Source organism: Pristis pectinata, chromosome 5, assembly GCF_009764475.1.
Source record: "Pristis pectinata isolate sPriPec2 chromosome 5, sPriPec2.1.pri, whole genome shotgun sequence".
NCBI lineage: Eukaryota > Metazoa > Chordata > Chondrichthyes > Rhinopristiformes > Pristidae > Pristis > Pristis pectinata.
Genome location: NC_067409.1, coordinates 26,761,276 through 26,780,992, shown reverse-complemented (window position 1 = coordinate 26,780,992; position 19,717 = coordinate 26,761,276). Strand labels below are relative to the sequence as shown.

At 41.1% G+C, this 19,717-nt stretch overlaps 1 protein-coding gene across 1 annotated transcript in view; it reads left to right on the top strand.

Annotated features, from left to right (window-relative positions):
* The window catches only part of svila (supervillin a), a 219,088-nt gene that overhangs the window by 185,620 nt on the left and 13,751 nt on the right, over positions 1-19,717 (top strand). The window contains 9 exon segments of the mRNA XM_052016555.1: positions 1,491-1,638; positions 5,571-5,716; positions 10,405-10,580; positions 12,957-13,097; positions 15,179-15,197; positions 15,720-15,768; positions 15,771-15,886; positions 15,888-15,993; positions 18,809-18,963. Coding sequence (XP_051872515.1) covers positions 1,491-1,638; positions 5,571-5,716; positions 10,405-10,580; positions 12,957-13,097; positions 15,179-15,197; positions 15,720-15,768; positions 15,771-15,886; positions 15,888-15,993; positions 18,809-18,963 — 1,056 coding nt within the window.

The following is a 19,717-nucleotide window of genomic DNA, read 5'->3' as shown; positions in this document are numbered from 1 at the left end:
TGCAGGGTTACTGGAAAATAAGAAGGAGCCGTAGGACAGATGGGATTGCTCTGTTGGGAGCTGGTATAGATCTGATTGACGGAATGGCTTCCTTCTCTCATAACAAGCAAGTTAAAGTAAACAATCTGGAAGCTACGAAGCAATGGCACAGAGTGGCACAGCTAGTAGAGCCGCTGCCTTGCAACGCCAGAGACCCGGGTTCAGTCCTGACGTCAGAAACTGTGTGTGAAGCTTGCATGTTCTTCCTGTGCCATGTTGGCTTTCTCCAGGTGCTTTGGGTTCCACCCACATCCCAAAGAGATATGGGTTGGTTATAAGTTGCTGCTAACATAGGTGAATGATAGAATCTGGGAGAAGCTGATGAGAATGTGGGGAGAATTTTTAAAAATTGGCAAAGGCAGAGGGTTGCTATTGTGATTGAAAGACTGAGAACGATAGAGTAGCACTGAGGTCCATGCTGGGGCCTTTGAGTTTCTTTTACACATGAGCGATGTGGATATGAATGTAGGATGTATGATTCACTTTGGGAAGGTTAATAAGGGTAAGACGTAACACTATGAATGCTAGGGGTCCAGGGAGTGTTGAGGAACAGAGGGACCTTTGTGTACAAGTTCAAGGATCCTTGAAGGTAAAAGCACAGGTAGATAAGGTAGGGAAGAAGACATAGGGATACTTGTCTCCATCAGCAGGGACATAACATATAAGAGTACGGATGTTAAAGTACAACTTTATAAAACATTGGTTAGGCCGCAGCGGGAGTACTGTGCACAGTTCTGGTCACCAAACTATAGGAAGGACATGATTGCATTGGAGAGTGCAGAGGAAATTCACCAGATTATTGCCTGGGATGGAGTATTTCAGTTATGAGGAGAGACTGGATAGGATGGGTTACTTTCCTTGGAGCAGAGGAGGCTGAGGTGGGTCTGATAGAGGTATACAAAATTATGAGGGGGAAACTTAGAATAGATCATAAGAAAACTTGCCTACAGCAGAGGGATATGAAACTAGAGGAGATAGTTTTGGGGTAAGGGGTGAGACCTTTAGAAGGGATCAGAGTGTGGATGGAATCTGAAATGCACTGCCTGAGTGGGTAGTAGAGATGGGTACTCTCAGAACATTTAAGAGCTACCCAGACAAGCACATTAATGGCATAGAATGCTATGGAACAAATGCAGGTAAATGTGATTCGTAAAGATGGGCACTTGATAGTTGGCATGGATGTTGTGGGCTGAAGGGCCTATTTCTCTGCTGTATAACTTTATCATTCTAAAGAGAACAATTACTTGCGTACAAATTTAGAATCTGATTCACTATCCATTGAGATTATATTCACTACAATCCAAAATCATTCCAAATATGTTGCTGTTTTGATCCACCATCTAAATTCTGGTGGATTCCTTTCTTCAAGACCTTGATCATACCAATAAAAATTACCATTTCAAATAATATTGAATTTTTAAATTTTCCTACTATTTCCTTTTTGTTTTCAGGCTTCTGAGCTGGCATCGTTTATTCAGACTAAAAGGGATCTTGGTTGCAGAGCACCATATGTGGCTACAATAGAAGAAGGAATTAACAGCCATACAAAAACAGCCAAAGATTTCTGGAGACTCTTAGGTGGTCAATCAAGCTACCAAGGTAGTGAAAGCATGTGTATTTTAGTGTAATTAGTTTCTTATCAAATTATTGACAATGTACAAGTAATCTGCAAAGAGGCAAACCTTTGATTGTTTCAAAGATCACTGAACATCTTGAATTATGTGGGTGAAAATATGTGTAGAAATGAGAAACATTTATATTCATATTTAAATATAATTTTCACTTCCAATTAAGATTGCATGAAAAATTGTCTTTATACTTTCCAATAATGCTGTCTTATACAGCTGGATCCTTGATATGCCCCAACTCGTCTTTAAATCATTGTTTAAATTACTTGTTAAATCTAAATTGTGTGAGCTGACTTTGGTTAGGGCTATCAAACTTGTGTTGAAATCAAACTGCTAGTCATATTGGTTGAGTCCTGCTGAGGAAGTCTCTCTTTGGCATCTACTGAAATCAGATGGCATGTTAACATTCAATGTCAAGGCTCCTGGATGATAATGACCACTTGGCTAATCTGCTGGCAAGAAGCCAATGGCATTATAAAAGGAGTAGAGAAAAATCAGCAGCAAGGCAAGGGAAAAAAAAACTTTTCAATGTTTAACATGAACATATAATGAAAAGGATGTTGACTGTAATTCTGAGAAAATTGATGCTGATTGGGTTGAACATTCAGTAAAATGTGAAGCTAATAGAAGTGGACTTAACACACCAACTTTGGTTCCCTTCTAGAAGTGGCTCTGTAAGCACTGAGTGTCATAGCCCTGGCTTCTGTAATAGTCATAGAGAGAGAGAGCGCACAGAAACAGGCCCTTCAGCCTGCCAAGCCTATGCTGAGCATTGTAACCCATTTACACTTTTATTCCCCCCACATTCTCATCAACTCCCCCAAGATTCTACCACTCACCTATATATCTAGGGGCAATTTATAGCAGCCAATTAACCTACAAACCTGGGATATGGGAGGAAACTGGAGCACCTGGAGGAGACCCACATGGTTTCAGGGAGAAGGTGCAAACTCCACACAGACAGCACCAAGGTCAGGATCAAACCTGGGTCTGGCACTGTGAGACAGCAGCTCTACTAGTGCACCACCGTGCTACCCAATAATGATTGATCCCTTTTGTTTTATTGAGGATTCCATTTGGTCAGTGGCAAATCTTCAATTGCCTATCCCTAATTGCCCTTGAGAAGGCAGTGGTGAGCTGCTTGCTTCAACAGCTGCAGTGTTATCAAGGTATTTTCACAGTACTGTTGGCTTGAGAGCTGCAAGATTTAGACTCCATAACAATGAAGGAACAGTAATATATTTCCAAACACACTTGGAGTGGAATTTGTAGGGTCAGCACGTGCCTCCTGCCCATGCCCTTTGGTGACAGAAGTCAAAAGTTTGGGAGGTGCTTTCAGAGTGACGGTGCACACTGCAGACTTTTCAGTATGTGGGCTTTGCTGCACATTTTGTACAAATTTGTACTCTTAGTAATGAGAGTAAGGAGAGGGTGACTCAAATCTATTGCATCAAAAGTATGGAAAATATACGTTTAAATATTGGAAATTGTGCTGATTTATAAATGAGCAAAGCCAACATTTTTGGATAAAATGAGGATGGGTTATAATCCATGGAGATTAAACATCAAATGGTTTAGGGATTAAAAAGTTAATTCAGTACACCCAGCTGAGAATTTATAAATATGTAGCAAATCTTTGAAAATTGTATATACCTTGTTATCATTAGGTTATATAAAGTACGAGTTATTTCTAAATAAATTAAGTCAATTCTTTCTAATTCATACCCCATTCGCAACTGCCTTTCTAAAAGTGATGATGAGTGCTGGCTTGAATTTTGGCAGCCTTTGGAGTCAAATTGTTCCCACTTTGCTATTAGATTTTGATCCAACAAAGTGATGGACCTTGATCTGTTGAGGTGGTGTAGTCCTTGCAGGTGGTGGTCTCACAGATGCCGCCCTCCTCCTGGGTGATAGAAGTAATGTGTTTGGGAAGTGCTGTCACGGAATCCTTGACAAGTTGCTGCAGTGGACTTTTAAATGGTGCACATAACAGGCGTCATGTTGTGATGATGTTTAATGTTTAATATTATTGACTTGTATTGTGTAGATAGTGGAAAGGATTTAGAGAGTTAGGACCTGAGTCACTCATAGAACATCCAGCTGCAGACCAACTCCTGTAGCCAAAATATTCTGTTGGATATCAAGGAAAGTTGCGTAGATTTTCTTAGCAGTGGTCATTGTGTGGCATATGTTATTTGCCACTTACCTGTCCAGTGCTGAAAGGTGTCCAAGAGATGCTTGATATGCACATGAAAAGCTGCAGAGGAATTGTGAAACCTGGAAAATGGAGCTACCTCATAGATCCAGTCAGCTGTGTTCAATTCTGATCTCAGGTGCTGTCTGTATAGAATTTGCACACTCTCTCTACAACTATGTGGGTTTCATATGGGGTTTCCGGTTTTCTGCTGGTGGGTTAATTGGCCACTGTAAATTGCTCCTCGTGTAGGTGTGTGGCAGCAAATTGGGGAGGTGGGGGGGAATGATGAGCAAGTGAGAGGGAGTAGGTTATAGGTAAATGAGAGTGATGGGAATGCTCTGCATCAACTCTGGGATGAATGGTGTTTGTGATGTATGTTAATGACAAATATGAGGATGCTTGTGAGTAAGTCTGTGGATGTCATGAAAGTTAGTGTTCTGGATAGCAAGGAAGTTTGTCTAAAGGTTACCACAGGATACAGATCATTTGGAAAGTTGGGTAGAGGGTTGACAGATGGAATTCAATCCTGATAAATGTGAGGTGATGCATTTTGGGAAGTCAAATAAGGGCAAGACATCTACAGTAAATGGTAGGGTGCTAAGGAACGTTGAGGGACCATTGTTCTCCAAAAGTAGTAACACAGGTGGATTGGGTGGTGAAGAAGGCAGATTGGCATGTTTGCCTTCATAGATCCAGATGTAGAATATAAGAATTGGGATGTTATGTTGCAACTTTACAAAATGCTAGTTAGACTGCACTTGGAATACTATGTGCAGTTCTGGTCACCACACAATAGGAAGGATGTGATTGCGCTGGAGAGAGTACAGAGGAGATTCACTAGGAGGTTGCCTGGATTGGTAATTGGTTTATTATTGTCACACATACTGAGATACAGTGAAAAACTTTGTTCTGCATGCCATCCAGACAGATCATTCCAAACATAACTACATCAAGATAGTACATAGGGAAAAGCAATAATAGAATGCAGAATGACTTTAGTTATGGGAAGAGATTGAATAGGCTGGGTTTGTTTACCTTGGAACGAAGGGGGTGGAGAGGTGATCTGACAAATAGATCAAAATCTATTTCCGTTGTAGGCAGATAAAAACAAGGGAGCACAGATTTAAAGTGAGAGGAAGGACGTTTAAAGTGGATTTGAGGGATTTTTTTTTTCCCCCACACGTGGTTGATATCTGGAACTTGGTGCTGGAGGAGGTGAAGGAGACAGATACAGTCATGATGTTTAAGAGTGATTTATACAGGCACTTAAATAGGCAAGGAATCGAAGGATACAGTCCTAATGCAGGCAAATGAGATTAGCGTAGATGGGCAAGAAGGTTGGCGTGAACATGCTGAGCCAAAGGGTCCGTTTCTGTGCTGTACAACTCTGACTCTATGACACAGAAGTATGAGTAAATGTGGGTTACTGAACACTGCAAACATGAGTGGACGTGCCCACTCTGACAGAGTAAACATCATTGGTAAAGCAGCTAAGTTTGCTTGGGTCTAAAGCACTGCTCTGAGCAATTTTTATAATTAAATTGCTCAATCTGTCTGGACTGATGGATCTATTCCTCTCTATGCCCTTCCCCTATTTCTGCATTGTAAAGGGTGTCTACTTGCCATTAGTTAATGGAAAACCCGAATATATGTCCAAGGTTTGCAAAGTGGGAGTATATCTGAAGAAACTTTTGTTTCTTTCACAGGAGCAGGAAATCCTGATGAAGATGAGCTGTATGAAAGTGCAATAGTCGAAACCAATTGCATTTATCGTCTAGTAGATGATAAACTTGTCCCTGACGATGACTTCTGGGGAAAGATACCACGTTGTTCTTTGCTTAATTCAAAAGATGTAAGTATTTATCAAATAAAGCAGATGAAAAACATTCTCCAGTAAGTCATTTAATTCCTGGTTTATGTGGCCTATGACTGTGCTGGTCTTATTCAGCTAACTGAAGCACTGTAGTTGTGCCAAGCAAAAGAAAGTACAGACGTTCTGGACTGAAGGGCCTACACCATAAGACCACAGAAGCAGAATTAGGCCATTCGGCCCATCGAGTCTGCTCCGCCATTCGATTATAGCTGATTTATTTTTCCCCCTCAATCCCATTCTCCTGCCTTCTCCCTGTAACCTTTGACTCCCTTACTAATCAAGAACTTATCAACCTCTGCTTTAAATATACACAATGACTTGGCTCCACAGCCGTCTGTGGCAATGAATTACACAGATTCACCACCCACTGGCTAAGAAATTCCTCCTCACCTCTGTTTTAAAGGAATATCCTTCTATTCTGAGGCTGTGCCCTCTGGTCCTAGACTCTCCCACTACTGGAAACATCCTCTCCACATCCACTCTATCCAGGCCTTTAAATATTCAGTAGGTATCAATGAGATTCCCCTTCATCCTTCTAAACTCGGGTGAGTACAGGCCCGCCAGGACCATCAAATGCTCCTTGTGCATTAACCTTTTTGTTCCCAGAACCATTCTTGTAAATCTCCTCTGGACCCTCTCCAATGCCAGCACATCCTTCCTTAGATATGGGCTCAAAACTGCTCTCAATGTTCCAAATATGGTCTGACCAACGCCTTATAAAGCCTCAGTATTACATCCTTGCTTTTTATATTCTAGTCCTCTCAAAATGAATGCTAACATTGCATTTGCCTTCCTTACTACCAACTCAATCTGCAAGTTAACCTTTAGGGAATCCGGCATTAGGACTCCCAAGTCCCTTTACACCTCTGATTTCTGAATTTGCCCCCCATTTAGAAAATAGTCTATGCCTATATTCCTTCTACCAAAGTGCATGACTGTACACTTCCCTTTGCTGAATTCCATCTGCCACTTCTTTGCCCATTCTCTTAACCTGTCCAAGTCCTTCTGCAGACCCCCTGCTTCCTCAACACTATCTGCCCATCCACCTATCTTTGTATCATCCACTAACTTGGCCACAAAGCCATCAATTCTGTCATCCAGATCATTAACATATAATATGAAAAGTAGCGGACCCAACACCAACCCCTGCGGAACACCACTAGTCATCAGCAGCCAACCAGAAAAGGCCCCCTTTATTTCCACTCTTCGTCTTCTGCCAGTCAGCCAATCTTCCATCCATGCTGGTACCTTTCCTGAAATACCATGGGCTGCTATCTTGGTTAGCAGCCTTATGTGCGGCACATTGTCACACGCCTACAGAAAATCCAATTAACCAAATCCACTGACTCTCCTTTGTCTATCCTGCCTATTACTTCCTGAGAGAATTCCAACAGATTTGTCAGGCAAGATTTCCACTAAAGGAAACCATGCTGACTTTGGCCTATTTTATCATGTGCTTCCAAGTACCCTGAAACCTCATCCTTAATAATGAACTCTAACATCTTACCAGCCACTGAAGTCAAGCTAACTGGCCTATAGTTTCCAGTCTTTTCCCTCCCTCCCTCCCTCCCTTCTTAAAGAATGGAGTGACATTTGTGATTTTCCAGTCCTCCTGAACCATTCCTGACACTAGTCATGATCGAAAGGTCACTACTAATGCCTTCACGATCTCTTCAGCTACTTCTTCCAGAATCCTAGGGTGTAGTCCATCTGGTCCAGGTGACTTATCCACCTTCAGACCTTTCAGCTTCCCAAGCACCTTCTCCTTAGTAATAGTGACTAAACTCACTTCTGCCCCCCGACTCTGTCAAATTTCTCGCATGTTGCTGGTGTTCTCCACAGTGAAGACTGATGCAAAATTCTTGTTCAATTTGTCTGCCATTTCTTTGTTCTCCATTACTACCTCTCCAGCATCATTTTCCAGTGGTCTGATGTCCACTCTTGCCTCTCTTTTACTCTTTAAATATCTGGAAAAAACTTTTGGTGTCCTCTTTTATATTATTGGCTAGCTTACCTTCATATTTCATCTTTTCTCCCCTTATTGCTTTGTTAGTTGGCTTCTGTCGGTTTTTAAAAGCTTCTCGATCCTCTAGCTTCCTGCTAATTTTTTGCAATATTGTATGCCCTCTCTTTTGCTTTTATGCTGTCTTTGACTTCCCTTGTCAGCCATGGTTGCCTCATCCTCCCTTTAGAATGCTGCTTCTTTGGGATGAACTGATCCTGTGTATTCCAAATTACTCCCAGAAACTCCTGCCATTGCTGCTCTACCGTCATCCCTGCTAGGGTCCCCTTCCAATCAACTTTGGCCAGCTCCTCTCTCATGCCTCTATAGTTACCTTTTACTCAACTGTAATACATCTGATTTTAGCTTCTCCCTCTCAAATTGCAGGGTGAATTCTATCATATTATGATCACTGCCTCCTAAGGGTTCCTTTACCTTAAGCTCCCTAATCAAATCTGGTTCATTGCACAACACCAAATCCAGAATTGCCTTTTCCCTAGTGGGCTCGACCACAAGCTGTTCTTAAAAAGCCATCTCGTAGGCATTCTACAAATTCCTTCTCTTGGGATCCAGTACCAACCTGATTTTTCCCAATCTACCTGCATATTGAAATCCCTCATGACCACCGTGACATTGCCCTTTTAACTTGCCTTTTCTATCTCCTGTTGTAATTTGTACCCCACATCCTGGCTACTATTTGGAGGCCTGTAACTCCGAAAAGGGTCTTTTTACCCTTGCAGTTTCTTAACTCTACCCACAAGGATTCTACATCTTCTGATCCTATGTCACTTCTTTCTTAGGATTTGATTTCATTTTTACCAACAGAGCCTGCCCACCTGCCTGTCTTTTCGATAGGATATGTATCCTTGGATATTTAACTCCCAGCTGTGATCTTCTTTCAACCACGACTCTGTGGTGCCCACAACATCATACCTGCTGACTTCTAACTGCGCTTATAAACTCATCTACCCTATTTTGTGTACTGCGTGTATTCAAATATAACACCTTCAGTCCTTTTTAAATTTGTCTCCATGTTGCCTGAAGTTAAATTCTTATCCCTTTCTAAACTTTGTATCTTATTCTTTATTCTGGAGACTTCAGTAACCTCTCCTGCACTCTCCTTCCCTTTTACTTTATCCACACTTCTTCAATCTGTTGAACCCACCCCCTACTATTTAGTTTAAAGCCCTATCTACAGCCCTAGTTACGCGATTCGCCAGGAACCTGGTCCCAGCGTGGTTCAGGTGGAGCCCGTCCCATCGGAACAGCTCCCTCCTTCCCCAATACTGGTGCCAATGTCCCACAAGTTCAAAACCACTTCTCCCACACCAATCTTTGAGCCATGCATTTAACTCTCTGATCTTAGCCTGTTCCTGTGTTGTACTGTTCTATGTACTAAAGTGAAAAGACATAGGATATGTTCCTATCCAATGTTTCATGTGGCCGTGTGGACGTTCTCTAAGCTGCAAATTGGCCGTAGTTCCAATCGCAGTTAGGTGATCTCATTGCCCTGTTTGCTCTGATGTATCAATGACAAATCACTACATATCTATATAACTGAGAACTCTTAGTAGTCTTGGAATCATTGCTTTTTGAATAGAAAGGTTGGAATGCATAGCTGAGGAGGAAAAGTCCTGGTGTAGATGATGACATTCAACTCATAACTCATTTTAAAAGACCTAATTTTTTCCTATTGTAGTGTTTGTTGATCACCCTAGATTGTAATCACAGAAAATTGGCAATACAGAGTAGATGAGTCTGCCTCCAACAACTCCCAAGAAGCTCAGGTGACAGTTGCCTTCACTGAAGAAGTTTGACAAGCCATATTGATTATGAGGATCCTGCAGCTTTAATGCCAGTTTTCTGGTCCTTCAAGCTGTCATTCTGGGAGTGAAACCCTTGATCTCTGGGTTGTTAGCCCAATGCCAAAACCATCTGACTTTTACACACGTGTACACACACACATACGACACACTTGAATTGGAAGACACACTTCAGTCATCAAAGTATAGATGCTGAAAAGAGGTTGTGATGATGGTCTTCAACCTGAAACATTAACTCTGTTGGCCTTATCATTGTAACTGCCTGACTTGTTTAATGTTTCCAGCTTTTTTCTGATTTTATTCAATTTGCATAATGTTTTCAACATTCAAGTCTCCAGGTGTTATACAGAAGCCTTTGTATGGGTGGGATAAGGGAATGTAGCAGGAACATGTAAAGAGAGAATTCCAGAGCATAGTTATGGAAGGCTGAACATGCTGCAGTGTGAAAGGTTCACAAAAAGTGGTTGAATTTTCAGTTTATATCCTTCTGTTTTTCAGAACAGGTGTCAGATTTTACATAACCCAGAGACCAAAAAGCAGTTCCCTGCCTTCTAGTAGTGCTTTCTCTGTTGCTTATGTAAATAACTGACACATTGTATCGGGATGCACATGGGCGTGCTTGTGAGTGACTGTGTCTCATGTGAAATTCAACAGTCAAGCTAAAGTGAGGTGTTTGAGTAGGGACTGGAGGAGATCCAAACTGTACATGATTGTTGACCTTAAATCAGTAACTCACCTGGAGACGATCTACATGCATATAACTTGAATTCATTGTGCTGTAGTCCATTTTCCAATTAGTTTCTGTGGATGTATATTTTTATATGGTTTTCTGTCTCCCTTAGGTGCTGGTGTTTGATTTTGGCAGTGAGGTGTATGTATGGCATGGGAAAGAGGTCACACTTGCCCAACGAAAAGTAGCATTCCAGTTGGCAAAGCATTTGTGGAATGGAACTTTTGATTACACAAACTGTGACATCAACCCTCTAGATCCAGGCGAATGCAATCCTCTGATACCAAGGTAGCTTCCATTTTTAGATTAGCAGTTTACAGTACATTTTCATCTGCACTTTAAATATGTAACTCAATGTAGTAGCCATACTTAATGTACAGAATGTGGTAATTTTAGAACTGGGAAATTGCTAAGCAGTCCATCAAAGTTAACTATTTTAGCATCAACCTTAACCATTGTGCATTTCCTTTTTTTCCCTGCCTCTTCGACGAGGCCATCACCAATACCTCTCTTGTCAGCTGGACTGGTGGAATTGCATTGTACTGCTTGATGTAAATAATGCATGGATACTTCATCGAAATGGTTATCTTCCTTTCAGAGACTGGCTTGCTCTAATCTTAAATATGGACATAACAAAATTTATAGGGAGAATGAGCTAGTGGCTGGTTGCTTAAGTATGGATTAGTGTGTCTCCACATTCTGAAAAGCTGGTGGATCTAACCGCTGATGTTTATTAGCTCCTAAATCACAGTAATTTTCTGCTACTTTATGCTTTCTGTATAATTTAATATACTTCAATGTAGTAACTAATAAAAGGCATTGCACCTCCCAGCTAACATTTAATGGAGAAATATGAAATTTGGAGAAGCTAAAGCTAAATATATTTCAAAGACCGTGCCAACTTTTGATTTCCAAGTTTCCAGCTACCTGACATGAACTGTAATTAAAGCATGGAATATTATTTACTTTAATGACAAAATAATAAATCTTACAGCACCTTTTCACAGTAACTGTTGGAGTACAGATTTCTACAAGAGCTATTTTAAATGTGGCCTTCAGTTTAAGAGGTGTGAGTTAAATCTGCCTTTACTGAATGCAGAGTCAGGCCTATCCCAATTTCAGATTTTAGTTCAAAGCAAGACCATATCCAACCTAAAGTACTTTCAAACGTGATGAAGGTTTGTGCTACCACCTTTTCAGATAGTTAGTTTCAGACTCCACCACCTGCTGATGCAAATATCTTTCCTCGGCCTTTAGTCTTTCTCCCTGTCACTTTAAATCTGTGCCCCTTGTTATTAATCTCTCTGCTGAAGGAACTGGGTCTTTCCTCTCCACTGTATCTAGGCCCCTCATTCACTTATATACCTTAATCAAATCTCCCCTAAGCTGCCTCTGAGGAACAATCCAGGCCTAGCCTCTCTTTCCTTGTGTAGAGAAGATCTTGTCATCCTTGTAACTTCCTTCCTAGAAAGTGCTCCAGTGCTTTAACACCCTCCCTGTATTGCAAAATCCTTAACTCATACAGTATATTAGCAGTGGACTAACCAGTGTTTTGTACAGTTCCAGGATGACCACCTCTTCTGTTCTGTGCATCAGCCAATAAAACCTCCCTTATTCACACTTATCACCTTATCTGTCTTCAGTTTTCAAGGATCAGCAGCCATGCTCTTCAAGGTCCTGCTGTTGATCTGCGCTTCCAAATATCCTGCTGTTTTCTGAGTATTCCTTTGCCTTGTTTACCCACCCTAAATTCCTTAATTCATACTTAACTAATTAATCATACCATTTCTTCCTGCAAATTAAATTTTCTTCCTCATTATGAACAAATTTTGTATCACCTCCCAAACTTTTAATCATTCCTCTTACATTCATCTAAATTATTCACATATGCCATAAAAAATTTATGAACCTACTACTGAGTCCTACCTGTGCAAGACAGAGACATGAGATTCTACAGATGCTGGAATCTGGAGCAACACGCACAGAATGCTGGAGGAACTCAGCAACTCAACTGGTCCCGATGAAACGTTGACTGTTTATTTCTCTCCATAGATGCTGCCTGACATGCTGAGTTCCTCCAGCATTTTGTGTTTGTTGCTCCTTCCTGTGCAAACAAATTACTAAACAGCTGTGGACTGTTACCTTTCGTTCTCTGCCACAAGCCAATTTTGTATCCAACTTGCACTTTCCCTTTGGTCCTATGTGCTTTAGCTTTCAGGTTAGTGTGCCTTGTAGGACCTTGACAGTATCTTATTAAAATCTATGTTGGTTTATCAAATGCATTATCCTCATTGATCTCCTTGTTATATCCTTAAGAAAAATTCACTCAATATTTGCTTAACAAATTCTTGCTGATTTATCGGTACCTTTCCACTTAAATTTTGAGGACAGTATAAATTTTTAACTTGCAATAATTTGCTCTCCAATGCGTTAGATTAATTGGTCTGTGGCTACTTGATCTAAAAACATTCTCTCCTTTTAAATAACAAATTTACATCTGCTGTTTCCCAGTGCTCCAGTCCCATACTTGTAGTCAGAAGATATAAAAATTATGGAATTTGTAGTATCATGATAGGATACTACCTCAAAGCAGAGGCCATTTGACCCATGAGCACAATGTTAGTGTTAATCCTAATCAATGTCTTAATTTTTTCTTCCACGTAGGAAAGGTCAAGGTCGTCCTGATTGGGCCATTTTTGGCAGGCTGACAGAGCACAATGAAACTATTTTGTTTAAGGAAAAGTTTCTGGACTGGCTTGATTTAAAGAAGCCCTCAGCAAATCTGCAGCTGAAGAAGAACAGAAGGTGAAATTCTTTCATTACCTTATTAATGAAGCAGTAAAGTTAATCCTTATGGAAGGATTGAGCAACTGTAGTCATGTGTAAAACATAACAGACTGATGACATTGAATACATTGGAGTCATAAAGTTTTGACAGTTTACAGAAATTCTACAGCCTCACGAGCTGTTTCTTTTCCATAAAGCTTTTCACTTGAATGCTATGATGAGGTGCTAGTTCAGGCTTCCAATATCTGCAGTAATAGTTTCTCGGCACCCTATCAATTGACGCAAATACGCAATCCATTCCTCTTGTACACTCTGAGTTAGATTCTTATCTCATCTCCATTTATTTGCATTTGTTCTTTAGCTCACGCCAGCCTTGCCCAACCAGTGTTTTTCATTGTTAGTCTTGATAGGGATGTAAGGTTTTGCGTGTGTTACCTCGAGTCTGCAACACAGAATGGGTCTTTTGACCCAGCTGGTTTATGATGGTGCCTCCTCCCTCAACATTCAGGAAATTTAACAAATAATCATCATTGAAGTGAGAACTGGGGTAGAGTTACATAGGTCCCACCAAGTATATGCCAACCATCATCCATTTACCCAAATTTTACACTAATTGCATTTCATTCTCTCCATATTCCCATCTTCCTCCCCATATTTTACCACTCACCTGCATACTAATGCCAATTTACAGTGTCCAATTAATCTATCAAACTACACGTCTTTGGGATGTGACCACGTGGTCACAGGGAGAATATGCAAACTCCACACCAACAGCACCGGAGGTCAGGATTGAACCCAGGTCACTCGAGCTATGAGCAGTAGCTCTTCTAGCTACGCCATTGTGCGGAGGAAGGTGAGAGTGAGAAAGTTGAATCCTCCTTTGTTCCAAAAAAATTATGTGTAATTGTGCTGTTACCAGGAAGATGCAAAATTCAGATTCATGTATGTCACCCTTGGTGCCTTACTAAGAGTCAGCATTTGGATTTTGACAGACCTGTATATTTGAACTTTTTAATTAGCATTCAGGTTTGAAGTAAGAATTTTTTTGCTACTGGTTAACAGATGAAGGAAATGAAGTGAATATAGTTTCAGAAAGATTTAAAAAACAGGAAACCTAGAATGTATACTGATGGATATAGCTTGACAAGGTGGATGTAAGGAATCTGTTCATGTTTTGAGAAAGAAAAACGAAGTAGCATTGTGATTGATTTTGGTGAGGAAAGCCAGGAATGGGATGTTGCCAGTTGTGGATGGAACCAGAGAGAATGAAACAAAATACAAGCCCACAGAAATGGAGTAGAAGCAAGTTATCCTCGATTTTTGTTTCTATTTACTGCAACTATTAGCTGAATCATTTGAAGATTTAACCAGTGTAAACTCCTAACCATCAGAAGTGGATTCATTCTTTTAATATTGATTAAAATGATGTTACCAGAATCGCATGCAAAGCATTTCAATGTACAAGACAATGGTAAGGCCACACCTGGAGTATTGTGTACAATTTTGGTTACCCTCTTGCAGGAAAGGTGTCATTAAGATGGAAAGAGTGCAAGATTTACGAGAATGTTGCCAGGACTCGTAAATGTTATAGGCAGAGGTTGGACAAGCTAGGACTTCATTCATTGGAGCATAGAAGATTGAGGGGTGACCATATAGAGGTGTATGAAATTATGAAGGGCATAGATAGGGTGAATGCACACAGTCTTTTTCCCAGAGAAAGGGAATCAAAAACCAGAAGGCATAGGTTTAAGGTGAGAGGGGAAAGGTTTAAAAGGGATCTGAGGGGCAACTTCACACAGAGGGTGGTCAGTATATGGAACAAGATGCCAAAGGATGTGATTGAGGGAGGTACAATAATGACATTTGAAAGACATTATACATGGATAGGAAAGGTTTTAGAGGATATGGGCCAAATGCAGGCAAATTGGACTAGCTTAGATGGGCCAAAGGGGCCTGTTTCTGTGCTGTATGACTCTATGGCTGTACTATGTACGTACAGGAGTTTAGCTAGTTTACTAATGTAGATCTATTAAAATGTTACTCCTTTAATTACTTGCATCACCACCGAGCTGATGAAAATTAGCATTCCATGCATTCAGTCAGTTCCAGTAGAAAGATGTTAAACCTGTAAAAGGCTCTTTATTTCCTTCATGACGCTTCTGTGATTTTTTTTTGTATTTGAAGGCTTAGCTATAAATGCTGTCAGCTAAGGTGTGGTGTAATTATTTTCCCATCCAGCTCTATTAATCCATCACTAATTCTTCCCAAAGCTGTCAATTTGAAAGTAATCCATTATTTGTGTCGAAAAAAAGTTAAGTTCAAAGCTCATGATTATCAAATACTGTCTATTTATGGTTCAAAATTATTCTTGTATAAAATTAATGGAGCAGTAATTTAAGTTAACCAGCAGAAATGACACTAATCATCTTTTCATTTAAATTCAGTGACAATTGAAAATAAAATCTTCATGTAAACTGCTTTGGAAACGTACTTTCTCAAAAGGAAAGGAATGAATTCCACTTTTTCAATAACCTTGCAATAAATTAGTCTTCTTTTCTCCTCTAAAATAATTTTAAAGCTCAAACAGTGCTTACTGAAATGAAATTGGCATCTACTTTCACATTTTCCTCATGGCAGCAGGAGCATGGTATTGACCTTAAACCATATGATGTCACCTTGATGATTCCTCTGTCACCACCCCAGTTGGAACAGCACTGGATGGGCTAAATATTGGGCGTGGTTATGGAATTGTAGAGGGCGAAGATGGAAGGCAGTTTGAGATCACTAATCTCTCAGTTGATGTGTGGCCACATACTTGAATTTGACTACAGTAGATTACCCAAGCAGAGCATTGGACAGTTTCACGAAGGAGACACGTATGTGGTGAAATCGAAGTACCTGGTGAGCACCACAGGTTAGTGTTGACAGTACCAAATTAAGGTGTTTGAATAATGTTATAATCATGAACTGCACAGAATTGAGTCAACTGGTCTAGTGGAGCAAACAAAAACTTTTGTAATTAATACAAAAATGCTGGAAACACTTCGCAGGTCAGGCAGCATCTGTGGAAAGAGAAACAGTTAACATTTAAAGGTTGGAACCCTTTGTTGGTGCTAAAAACTTTGAGATTTAAACTTGTGGTCTATTTCTGTTTGAAAGTTGGCCCTGTTTTAACCCTGAATCATGGAGCCCTGAGACATGGTGGCACGACCTGGACCTTGTTATGTACATTGTCCCAGAGCCTTGCCCAAAACCTGGCCAGGTTCCCAAGGCAAACAGGTGGGAATAAAATCATGGCAGCAAGAGTTGTCATGGGGAAAATGGGCTGAGGCCCAGACAAACAGCTTCTCCCTGCCTGTGGGAAAATGTAAAGTTACATTTTAAACTTATTCCCCTGGTTCTTCTGGCTATGTTCATTTCGGATCCAGTTCTGAAATGGCTTACAAAGCAACTGTGGGCCCTACAGTCCCTGCCACAGGTGGGGCAAGAGGTGCTTGGTAGTGTGAGGGTGTAGGTAATTTTGGAGGTGGTATGCTAGTTCTGGCCATGTACACTAGGCTTCTATATGCTCCAGTGCATGGACTGGAAGTTCTCAGTACCTTAAAGCCTTTCTTCTCAAATGCTTCAGTGAACAAGGTGACAAAAACTTGGAGCTCGGCCTCCAAACTTGCACATACACCAGTGCTTTCTGCGTTCCACAGCTTGACGGCTGAGTTTGGAGTGACCTTGGTTCTGGCATAGAAGCAACGTTGTTGAATAGTTTCTCATTTGTCTCAATTAGCTCCACTCCAGCAGAATACTTGTTAGAAAAGAGGTACAGCATTGCAGCAAGGAAGACTGAGAAAACGGGGTGATGTGGTAGCTTTGTTGGACACCAGTCTGCACTGAGATTGGTTCTGGTGTGTCTCATTGATTAAGATCATGACTTGCATGCCATCATGTAACAGACGTGATGGCATGCAAGATGTACAGATTTGAGAAGGCTGCCCACAGCTTCCCTTAATTACTGGAGTCAAAGGCTTTTGTAAGATCAGAATGACCTTCTAACGTGGTTGATCTCCTCCTTGCTTTCTCTTGAAGTTGACAAGCGATGGGAGATCATCTCCACTGTGCCTCTAAATGAACAGTGGGAGGTGCACCACTTATAGCTTTTTCAATTGCTTGCAGGTAAGGAGCGGCAGGAAGTCTGGACTGGATAGTTTATGGAATTAAGTCATGTGCACTCATGTTAGAGAAATTATTTGAAATTTTCCCATGTTTAGGCTGAGCCATGAGGTTTCCTTTGCCAGATTAGTTCATTCTTGATGGCAATACCATCCATGAAGACAGCATTGATTGCAGGCACTTTTCCCTTTTTTCCAATGGGCCTCTGCCCTCCATCCTCCTCATCCCCTTAACCCCCAGCCCAAGTCCTCCCCATAATCTTTCCTCATACTCCAGCCCTGAGGAAAAACCCAGTGCTCCATCACTGGATAGCATCCCATTAGCCACAGGCCTGAAAGCATTGAAGCATTGTTGGGGGCAGTGGAGGAGAGGGGCAAGCCCACTGAGGGAAGACTGCTCGGGGCCGTGGGGAAGCTCTTCCTCTCGGCTCTCTTCCCTTTCACTCACCCCCTTGGACCCATCCCTTTCCCTCTCAATTCCCTGGTTCTCTGAGCGCTTCTCTCCCCCCGCCCCCCCCCCCCCCCCACAAACTTTCACACTGCAGGCCATTTGGCATGCAGCCTAGCCCAACCACCTGTCCCTCCCAGAAAAGCTTGGGCCTTCTCTGAGCCCAGGGCAGTACACGGTCCCTGCACTCATGCATTTCTCTGTCAGCGTGCAGCCCTGGTGGGTAGGACATGCCTCTTTTCCCCCCCCCCCCCCCCCCCCCCCACCCTAGACTGCTCCTAATATTGCAGCATCCTGACATCTCCGTGCTCCAATCTGCATTTGAATCAGGACTGTTTCTCCCTACCTGTGGGTTCCCTTCACAGCAGCTCAAGAGAGCAGCTTAAGATCAGAGCAAGGCAGGGAGGCAGCAAAATCACATTGGTAAGTGATTGAGCTACATTTTATCTGCTACCTGTTCAATAATCACCCTTGAGTTAAAATTGGGCCCACTTATTTTACGAGAATTTTACTCATGCAGAGTCAGTTTTGTGATCTATGGGTGTGAGTGGGGAAAAAAGTCCTACTGGAGTAAATTACTTGTCCTGGATCAGCCTTGTGAAATACAATCCCCTTATCATCAACAACATGAAAGCCTCATATTGTTGATAGTAAGGGGACTGCTCTCTTGTTACTGCTTAAAGAGAACAAAAATAGGATTAATTGAAAATCTTTGTAAGTGCAAGTTAGAATCTTAGTCTATTTCAGGTTAATTTCTTTGCAATAACAATGTTGCCATTGCATCAAACACAAAATCCACAATAACAAATTGGCAATGCATTTTGTGTCCTATCCGATTTTCAAATCAATGAAGAAGTAAAATCATCCAGTGCAAAACTGGCCCCTGATTTGCTGTTTTCCATTTCTTTATTGCTGAAGATCAATTTCAGCTCCATTACATGTGAAGTATCTCTCAGCTTTTCACAATAGACAGTTTGCAGAATAGAGATGAGTCAAGAAGTGCTTAAAAACAGTCTAAAATAAGCAATTCTGTAAGCAGGTGGCTTCTGTAAGTCTGCAGAAAATTCTTTGATCCTGTCGAAGTGTAAATTGTTTTGATTTCTTTGTATTCACCACAGTTGGCAAAAGGCAAAAATCTGAGCTTGTTCGAAACACTGCAGTTGGAAAGGAGAAATGTGCGTACTACTTCTGGCAAGGCCGTCACTCAACTGTGAATGAGAAAGGGACTTCTGCTCTGATGACTGTAGAGTTGGACGAGGAACGGGGAGCACAGGTCAGTTAGCACTCATTCCATTTGTGGAAGATGGGCAATGTATATAAACGGACTATAACAATGGAGGATTATTGGAATAGCAGAAACTACACCTTGGTTTCACAAGAGGTGAAGTTGCCAGTGACACAATACTTTGGAAAAAGTAAATGTATTTTGTGCCATGTTTTGTTATTTCTCCAGGTGGCATCTTCAGAAGCTGTTAAATAACAACAAATATAAACTTAAGCAGCAACACTAATAATGAATTACCTTTTTTAAAAAATAACATTGCATCTAAGCTGTTTCCTTGGTCCTTCCAGTCATGTTAAAGTCATAACTACCTTTTGATGTTAAATTAGTTATCCATTTAAATTTATATAACACCTCAAAATTTTCATCCAATTAATGATGAGCAGGAATTTGATAACAGAAGCAACAGCTTAGGATCTTGCTCAGTTGTGGGGGCTAACTTGTTGGCATCCCTTTTTTCTGTTCTGTATGTGAGCCATACTAATGGAGGTTTTGCTGGACACTAAGGCTGAAATGGACCCCAGGCTTGGTATCATTAGGGATCACTTTTTTTTTTGTTTCTTTCATTGTTGCCACCAGGTCTGCTTTTACTTTATCCCTTTTACGTCCTCCTTATACTGATAAGTTGTTAATCTCTGCTTCACTCCCCACTCATGTTTAATAATTCCAGAGCAACTCTTTTATAAATGTCTCTGAACTTTTACCCATGACTTGTTAATTGCATTAGTTACTCCTGCATTACTTA